The sequence below is a fragment of the Sander vitreus genome, chromosome 20 (genome assembly GCF_031162955.1).
Source record: "Sander vitreus isolate 19-12246 chromosome 20, sanVit1, whole genome shotgun sequence".
Taxonomy (NCBI): Eukaryota; Metazoa; Chordata; class Actinopteri; order Perciformes; family Percidae; genus Sander; species Sander vitreus.
The window spans coordinates 9,173,039-9,183,038 of record NC_135874.1 but is presented as its reverse complement, the minus strand read 5'-3'; the positions used below and the strand labels follow the sequence as shown (position 1 = coordinate 9,183,038).

The 10,000-nt window shown below is 44.1% G+C and overlaps 1 protein-coding gene across 4 annotated transcripts in view; it reads left to right on the top strand.

The window, feature by feature from the left end:
• The window catches only part of tnika (TRAF2 and NCK interacting kinase a), a 68,658-nt gene that overhangs the window by 42,293 nt on the left and 16,365 nt on the right, over positions 1-10,000 (top strand). For 2 of the 4 annotated variants that reach the window (XM_078276723.1, XM_078276724.1), the window contains exons 9-15: positions 78-156; positions 734-909; positions 2,356-2,422; positions 2,538-2,736; positions 3,515-3,631; positions 5,623-5,835; positions 6,204-6,779. In XM_078276723.1, coding sequence (XP_078132849.1) covers positions 78-156; positions 734-909; positions 2,356-2,422; positions 2,538-2,736; positions 3,515-3,631; positions 5,623-5,835; positions 6,204-6,779 — 1,427 coding nt within the window. The remainder of the gene's footprint in view (positions 1-77; positions 157-733; positions 910-2,355; positions 2,423-2,537; positions 2,737-3,514; positions 3,632-5,622; positions 5,836-6,203; positions 6,780-10,000) is intronic. The other 2 variants (XM_078276726.1, XM_078276725.1) reach the window with 1 other exon arrangement.

Sequence of the window (10,000 nt, the reverse complement as noted above, 5' to 3'; positions counted from 1 at the left end):
CCAGCCATGAGTGTGAAGCACAATTAGCTAGAAACATTCACCCTAACTCACCCATGTTTGGTACCTGATATCCTTAGCGCTGTGTGACATGCACCCAATGAGAGCCCTCTTCCTGATCCCACGCAACCCCCCACCCAGACTCAAGTCCAAGAAGTGGTAAGTGTGAATCCCACAACATTATCGAAAGCAGGATAATCAGTTCAGATGATGATCACAGCAGTGTGTGTGTGTGTGTGTGTGTGTGTGTGTGTGTGTGTGTGTGTGTGTGTGTGTGTGTGTGTGTGTGTGTGTGTGTGTGTGTGTGTGTGTGTGTGTGTGTGTGTGTGTGTGTGTGTGTATGTGTGTGTGTGTAAAAAGAGAGACTGGTCACATCGTTCAACTATCCAATGGTGCTTAATTTGCATTGTGCAGTACTGGATTGTGACACAATGAATTATCATATTAAATCCCTAACTTTCATTTGGCAATAAATCTAAAAGGTTGTTTTTTTTATTAATTCAAGATGAGCTTTTAAGTGAGAAATGTAACTCATGGCTTTAAATTCTCCTCATTCAGGGACCTCAGCAGATGTTAACATATTGCCAGTCATCTTGTGAGAACCCACAAAATGTACGAGTGTAGCGTTTTCTCTTTACTTGCTGCTCTGCCAACAGGATAGTTTCCTCAAATTAAAACAAGTGGTGACGTTTGAAGTATAGTATGCAAGTGAATCAGTATGCCTGTGTGGTTTCAGGTCAAAGAAGTTCCAGTCGTTCATAGAGAGCTGTCTGGTGAAGAGCCACAGCCAGAGACAGAGCACAGAGCAGCTCCTCAAACACCCGTTCATCAGAGACCTGCCCAACGAGAGGCAGATCCGCATCCAGCTGAAGGACCACATCGACCGCACCAAGAAGAAGAGAGGAGAGAGAGGTGAGGGAGAACATGTGCTGTAGACGTGGATGTATGGATTTAAATGCAGATGGACGTATAGCTTTACACACTCGCGGCAGGGGAGGTGGAGCGCTGATTCATTAGGTAGTTACGCTTGATAGATTGCAGCTTTCAGGAGTTAGCTGACGTTGAAAGGAGCTTTTCCTCTTATGTTCACTGCAAAAGTGGTTCTTACTCGGAATGCTTCTTTGGATTACGTGACACTTAATCTCACTTGCGTGACAAATGCATGTTTTCTGCGACTGTTTCACAATAAAAGCCACCCCGTGTTTTGCCAGTTGAATGCTTTTAATGTGAAGCAGCAGCAGTGGGAAATGTTAGCGATAACTTAATACGGCTCTGATATGGCTGTCAGTGAGTGAACAGTAAACAGTGAGGCTGATATGAAAACGCTAACCCTGGATTACATACATACTGGATTAGATAACATTCGTTGTTTCCTGTTAATCCTGTGTGTGTGTGTGTGTGTGTGTGTGTGTGAAGGCAATTTGAATCCCGCTTGGGAATGGCAGACTTTCGCCACTATCAATGAAAATTACAGAATCTAAATACATTGAATAGCCATTACTGAAAGTCATAAATAGTATCAAAATAGGGTTTGATTTCATCAAAATTAAGGATCATAACATTAAAGTGCAGCAGACCCATCCGTTACATTCAGTGATCTCTCACACACACACACACACACACACACACACACATACATACATACATACATACATACATATACACATACACACACATAAAAACACAGAAGAAAAAGAAGAAGAACCGCTACAAGGGGGAGATGTACCGTAATACAGTTACAGTTGCACATACAGACGCAGCTTCTCACACACGTGCCGTGACAGCGAGGCAGAAAACAAAAGTGACCGACTTCCATTCCACTCCTCCACAACCTGCACAAACACACACCATCTGAGTGATAAACTGACACTCGCACACAGCACTGTGCCAGTAAGAAGCACATTAATCGCTTCAAGAAACAACATACTGCAGGGCGGACGTCGTGATGATGTATAGAAATGTCTTGTCACTGTGGAGACTGAGGCGTTCTCCAGCTGTCACTTTGTCACATTCGGAGGACGGGTCTGTGTGGATGTCTCTCAGGAAGAGCCGGGCCGCTTCTACAACCGTTTGACTAAAAGAGCTCCGAGCGAATGTTCTCCAGCTCGCTACACACAGTAAAATTACCATTTATACTTTTATTCAAAGCGGCTAAAAGAAAGTGCCTTGAAGGAGGGAGGATCTGGGAATGCCAGAATCATGAGCAGTTTAACAATGAACAAAGGTAGTTCAAGTGAAAAATGAAAATCGTAAAGTGGAATGGCTTTGCTTTCTGCTGGTTATTAACTTACTGACTTTACTTAATTTTCTTTTCTATGCATTTTATTCTTTGAAATGTTTATTTTTTCTCTCCATCAGATGAGACAGAGTATGAGTACAGTGGCAGTGAAGAGGAGGATGAAGAAAGAGAAATGGGTGAACCAAGGTCAGTGTCCTCACAAATGTACAAAACAAACACACATTTTTTTTCTTCCCAAAACACATTTGACATCTCTTCACTGGCTCTAAATCATCCTGCCTTCTCACCGGTCCGTTCGCAGCTCCATCATCAATGTCCCTGGAGAGTCGACCCTGAGGCGGGACTTCCTGCGCCTCCAGGTGGCCAACAAGGAGCGCTCGGAAGCACAGCGGCGGCAGCAGCTGGAGCAACTGCAGAATGAGGAGCACAAGCGCTTACTGTTGGCTGAGAGACAGAAACGCATCGAGGAACAGAAGGAGCAGAGGAGACGGTTGGAGGAGGTAAACTGGAGGAGGTGGAGGAAGATTAACCATAACTTTTGGCCCTGATGGATGCATTTATCTACAGTAGCTTATATAAAAAAACATACATTAATATACAGGTTTTCACATGGATAGCCTCTCTTTGGATCTTCATGCTCTCTTCTTTTATACACTTTAAATGCCTATTTTGCCTATTTGCAAATGCAACATATATTGTTCAATTCTGGCAGTTCGAACTTACAAAACCTTTTTATTCACCATTTGGTAAGAGTCTGCAGAAGAGAGGGAGAGGGTACAGAGACAGACATGCACACACAGCCTTTCCCCAGTGTCCCTCTCTTAGTTCCAGAGAGCAGGCTTATAGAAGAAAATCCTTAGCCCATAATCGGTGCGCTCTCTCTGGTTTCCCACCAGGGTCTGCCTCCCAACACATGGCTAAGCACCATGACTCGACTCAACTAACATGACCTTTCCACTCAGGGCCAAGTGTGTGTCTTTGACTGTGCGTTTGAGCAATACACGTGTGTTTGTGCAAGTGTGAATGCATATGTTTGTATGTTTGTATCCTGTGTGAATGTACTATTACATTTCTGTCCATGATTTATAGAAGAATCTAAGCCAAGACACAATGTAGAAGGAATCAAATAAAAAAAAAAAAAAAAGAAAGATGATCAAATGAGTACACACACCAAAGATTCAGCATGTGTGCGAGAATCTCTGCGGAGACATGATTTCATTTGTGTGAAAACCTTGTGTTGTGATCCTGAATCTGCTTGTGCTTGTGTTCTCCTGACAGCAGCAGCAGCGAGAGCGTGAGCTGCGGAAACAGCACGAGAGGGAACAGAGGAGGCGCTACGAGGAAATGGAGCAGCTTCGCAGAGAGGAGGAGAGGAGGCATGCAGAGAGAGAACAGGTTCATACACTTACTACTAAGTAATATTATATTAAAACACACACATTGTATGAAAACAGACAGTATGGTGCCACAGAAATGCGTTACATGATGACAACTGAAGTCCAGAATCCCTCGTTTGCCCTTAAACTTTCTGTTTCTTTTTATGGCAACATCTTCCTCTGTCTTCCTGAGTCACTCTGATTTTACTTGTCTGCTTAAATTACCTCAGTGGCATATTTTCCTAATGTATGTTTTTAGGATTTCAGTCTCACAGAACTCAGACATTATTAATCTGATGATGCTTTGTTTTTCTGTGTTCATCTTTGTGCGGTCACTTTCTTCCTCTTAGCTCCTGGATCTTATACATCAACTTTCTCTGTGATTACGCCCAGCCTTTGTTAACCATATTTCAGTCTAAATCACATCAAAGCAAGCGAAGCAGCAAAAAAATAAAATACAAATGGATGTATTTTCCTCTATCAGTCTATCAGTTACATCTTTCCTGCTTTCTTTCCCTCGTCCTCTCGTTGAACTTACTGCTGTTCTGATGTGTATTTTCTGTCTGTCCTGGTCCCTCTTTTATCACTCTGTTGCTCTCCTCCCACGCTTTTCAAATGTTTTGGAAAGATATATTCAAACCTCTTTTTTTCTCTCTCTGTCTCTTTGTCATATTTCCTTTTAACACATTACAATTGTTCGAGAACACGGCCTCCTTAGCTTCATCTGGCTTCTGACTCGATATCTCTATTTTTCTCTGTCTTTCTGTTTTTGGATGTTCAGATTTCCTGATCTTTTTTTTTTTTACTCTGTCTATTTCTATCTTCCTGTGCCGACACGCTGCTCAGGAATATATCCGTAGACAGCTGGAAGAGGAACAGAGGCAGTTAGAGATTCTCCAGCAGCAGCTACTGCAGGAACAGGCATTACTGATGGTAACCATAGCCCTCCCACGTGCTACCACTGTTCCCCATCTGTGCTGTGTGGCCCCCTATCCCCACTGCATGCACCCGAGTGGCAGTTTAACATCCATCTGACTGTGAGGGAATCCACAGTCTGAGTCACTCAACTTGTTAGCTACATTTGACGAAAAACATAAAGCCGAAACAACAAATTGCTTATTTTTAATGCTTTTGTTGAATTTAGTCAGCTCACTGATTGCATGAACTTGGATGGATCTCAAACGATTCCCCACAGGGTGCAGAAAATATGTTTGTCAGCCCCAATCACTTAGGCCCACACAAAGTGAGAACATTTAAGAGAAAATAGGACATTAGTATTTTGCACTGAGGGTTTCTCTCAGCGCCCAGTCTTATCTAGGGCAACAGTTTTGTGTTTTATTAGCGCAAGGAATTCCCAGTATGCCTTGTAGTATTTGTCCACGGCTACTTGCATCTTATTTGAAGAGAATTATATTAAAGGAGAGCATGAAAGGAAACCTTTTGAGATCCAACCCATGTCAACTCCAGAGACAACAGCAATGACATCACACACCAAAAACCCAGGGATGTGTCGTGGCCCGAAAAATGGCGTCTTCCCCTTCCCTCCCTACTGCTATCCTTCATTCCTTCCTTCCTTCCTCCATCCTTCCTTCCATCTCAGTACCTACCTTCCCTTCTCCTTCCTCTAATTTGCCAAAGCCTTATGTCAGGGAGCTTTCTACTCCCCTTTATCCATCATCAGCCTTACAATCGTGATTATAATTGTGAAAAGTGTGTGTTCATGTTCCATATACATGGTTCGATATTTATGTTTCTCAGTTCTGTTTTGCATGATTTTATCAATGCATGGCTCAAATCTGACATTAGAAACAGGCTTGTGTCACACATTGTGCAATAATTACTCACCTGTTTTGGTGTTGATCTCTGTGTTTCGCTACCTCTTCCACATCCTCTCTGCCCTTCTCTTAATCTTCCTTCCTTTCTCTCCTCCTATGTTTCTTTTGGTTTTCCTTTCCTGTCTCTCATCACTTACCTTCCTCCTATACCCCTCCTCTTCCTCTCTCCCGCCAGGAGTACAAACGTAAGCAGATAGAGGAGCAGCGGCAGGCAGAGAGGCTCCAGAGGCAGCTCCAGCAGGAGAGAGCCTACCTGGTATCTCTACAGCAGCAACAACAACAACAGCAGCAGCAGCAACAGCAGGAGGGAAGGCAAGCAGAGAAGAAACCGCTTTACCACTACAAAGATATTATCAATCCTAATGACAAGCCTGCCTGGGCTAAAGAGGTAAGTCACAACATGCATGATGTACAAAGACATGCATGCAATCATAACTATGTGATGAGTTATTTTCCAAGCTGTGAGGAAAAGTACCAGCTCTGCGGAAGTTAGTGCATTAAATATATGCATGTGGTGATCCTGGAATTGTTTTTTAAAATCAACCTCTGTTGTACATTAAACAAACCCAGTGGCCTTCTTGTGTTGTTAATATCTTATTCAGCAGGTTACTAGAAGCAGTGGTCCTGTGGGAGACCTTCGCTTTTTGAATCTGAAGATATTTGAGAATTAACACTGCTGCTTCGATAATCACAGTGTGATGTCTTCTTTGTGTGTGTTTGTTTTGTTGCTTACCCTCCTCTGACTCTGGCTCCTAGGTTCCGAAGCAGCAGCATGTTCAGGGTAACCCGCCCCGCTCACAACTACGACATCACCAGTCATTCAACCAACCGGCTTCATCCCCTGGCTCAAGGGGAGCTCAGGCCCCTAGGCGAACCCCGTCCCATGGTGCCCAGCTCCTCCACACCCACCTCCCCCATATCCATATTTCACTAGACTGCAAAGAACCCCTAGATCCGGGGCTCAAGCAGGAGATAAGTCAACAGGTCAGAGAGTTTAGGGCTCAGAAACTCCGTGAGAGGGGCCGCAGCTCGGGGCCTATCCAGAAACGCAGCAAGGCTCCTGGCCAAGGGCCCAGTAAGGGACCTGGTAAGAGTCATAAAGAGCATTCTAGTCAAGGGCCAGCCAACCAGTCTAATCCAGTATCCAGCCCTTATCCTCTGGGGCCTAGCAATCAGAAAGAGAAGCCTAAAGACGGGGATCTCTCGGCCCTCAGTCAGGCAGCCGTCCAAGGGCTAATGTCTCCGGGACTTCAACCTGATCCTCAGTCCTCAGGACAGGTCCAGAGACCCAAGTCAGGATCTAACCCCCTTTCCATCCCTGTGCTCAAACGGGTTAGTGGCCGTTGCAGGTCCCACTCACCTCGCTATAGAATAGATGTAGAACAGGAGTATCTGGGAGGGTGGGGGAAAGAGATGAGGCAAGCTGTCAGCAACCATGACCTTATGGTGCCCTCGGACTGGGAGGGCACAGCATTTGACCCCCTCTCTCAATCCTACCCTGACAGCTTACTCCACTCCGCCCTACCTAGACACAGGAGCTCCTACTCACCTGCCTCCAGCTGTTTTCTTCAAGTCCCTGAAAACAATCACTTGTGTTTTCCTCCTTCTAATAAGGACAGAAGAGGAAGGATTTGGGGGCAGAATGTATGCCATAGCTCCTCTATGTGTGACCTCACAGCTTCTGCCCCAGCAAGCATACTTAGACAGAACCTGGCTGGCAGGCTAATGAGTAGTTGCTCCTCTGACAGCTTGTCACCCATCTCTCCAGCTCCTAAGTTTGACCTTTCTCCTCGCACCTCTCCACAAATCTCCCCCTCGTCCTCAGGCTCATGGTCCAATGGTACCTTTTCCCCTCCATTCTCTTCTGACACCATTGTGTCCAACACGCAATACAAATTATCTCCACCTTTCAGTGCCGACATCAATCTGCCCAACCAGGCCTCCTTACCTGCGCCTAGCCCCCACTGCTCCCCGTATGGCTCTCCCTTTGGATCCCAGACAGAGATCTGCATCAGATCTGCTGTTTACAGCTAGACCCTTGTCCAAAGCACTTATGTATAGGAACACACACACACACACACACACACACTTTTTGTACTTCTAAATTTGTGACTGAATTAATGCATTCCCTAGCCTCAAATCCTACCCTTAACCATAACAGCTACATGCTGAACCTTGAACCTATCCAACTGTTGTACCTTGTGTTGCCTTTAGTACAGGTTGATAGCACATTAAGAGGTTGGTACACACATTTATTTTGTGTCTGCTTAGTCGAGCATTGCCAGACCTATCTCCACAGTGCTAAGTCAGCGTTTGAGTAAGGTCTGGGTACACTACGCATACATTCTGGAATATGAGAAAAAATCTCTCTGGCTTGTTGCATTTCTTTAAACCAATCACAATTGTCTTGGGCGGCGCTAAGCCCAGGATGCAGTGATGGTGCCTCTGCGAAATTGTCTTGGGAAGGAACTTGTTTTGGTGGAACATTTGCACATAGGGAGGCGAGCTCTGAAATGGCTAACTCCCCGCAAAAGAAAATGCCAATACAAATATTAAATTAGGTTAACTGTTCTGCTGATTTACTGTTTTACTTATCCCAGACCTGACATATCATGACGTCACCTGACTTTATCCTGGCAATGTACTTCCATTGCGCCAGACTAGTGTCCGCTTGATATATGGTAAACTCAAAATTTACTTTAAATTAACAAAAGGCAAAATTACAATCATTTCCAAATCTGGCTACAAATCAAAACATCTACTGCCTCTTAACCAAAGCCTAATCCTAAAACCAAGTCTAAACCCTCAAACAGCCCATTGTCAAATATGTCCTCACTTTTCTGAAAACATCCACTCTCAATGTCTAAAAGTCAAAATAGTCCTCACAAAGATAGAAGTACAAGAGCATGCATAATGTACATACATACATACATACATTAACATACAATAAAGATCTGTAAGTATATCTACATGTATCTCTATTTTAAATCTACTGGGACTGAGATCCAGAGGAGAGGTGCCGATATTCAGAGACAGTTTCTAATATCACCCTGATCCCTAGGTATCTTAGTTAACCATAGCCCTGCCCCAACCCCTCCACTCTGCAAGCCACCTTGTCACCCTTATCACCCAGTGCCCCACAAAGCACCATGGAACGCCCGCTCCTAGCCATATTGGTGTTGATGTCATTGGGGAAACCCACCCAACTCATCTTCTTTTTAGGTCAGTCAACCAGTCAATCAAATCCCGGCTTGGTGATGGGTGCTGGCCAAGTGGTGGTGGGATCCTTCTAACAAACCTGGATCCTCAGAGGATGCCCTCTGTCCTCCATCTGCTCTCCTTCCTAATCTTTTTCTGTGTCCTTTCTTAGTGTAGCACCAACAATTAACTTCCTTTGATGCTCTGTTTTAACCTCTAAGAATCTCTGCCATGGTAGAAAGAGTTTTTGGGTGGTATAGGCTGGAGTTCAACCCAAACTTGATACAAATAGAATGAAGATTTAAGCAGCACTACCCAAAAGTTTATTTCTTCTGTAAACAGATATTCTTATGGTAATCTCTCTCTCTTTTGAAATTCAGTTGATGTTTATGCTAACCTTGATCGCGTACTGCCTCCACAGATTAAACTCGACTTGGATCACAGCAGTGCTTCTCCTGAATCACCGAATATTTCTTTCCCATTCTTTGTACTTAGCTCCTGTTTGTCGACAATTCTTTCCTTCATTAGTAGCTGTCTTTTATTTCAAGTGAACAACTAACAAAGTATTTGCCACGTTTTCTGCCGCCATGTATATCATAGTTGTCTCACTGTAGTTGACTTCCAAGCAGGCAACTAACAAAGATTTGAGGAATGACACAGTATTGCATAGTTGTTCTGACCCAGGTCATAGTCTTGAATAATCCCACTAGATTATGAGCTCATGTGGAATTATAGAAAGCCTCCAAAGGGGATAGCTCTCATTGCACACGGATGTTTACCTGGGGGCTATTGACACTATGCCCTGCTGAGCCACGACTCAACCCTTCACCAACCGTTGAGTAGATTGTTTAGACTCCAAAAGTGTGATTTGGGCACTATGGGAGCATTCCTCAGAGGCTTCTCTCACTGCACAGCATATAATCTGATAATCTGATTACACTGGCGGAAAGAGCTTTCTGCCTTCCTCACTCACAGATATTTGGGGATCGTTGGCATTGACGCTTACATGCACTCAAACAAGTCAGTGGAAACAGTCACTCAAGCTCTTAGGCATATATAAATCAAACATGGTTTTGTGTGTGTCTGTACACACAACCTTCACACATACTCAAATCTATGCTTTTGGTTTGAATGACCTTTCGCCACAGCCATCAGACACTCTTACTCCTCAACTGTATGTGGGACATGGAGACACACATACACAATAATTAGATGGAGCGGAATCAAAGATGAGAATCTGACTTGAGATGGTGAAAGATAAACAACCAAAACACTGTGTGGCACTTGCAACGTGCCAGATCAGTTTCTAGATATTCCTTTGAGGGTTTCCGTGGAAGTATGAATTTGCTTCTTCT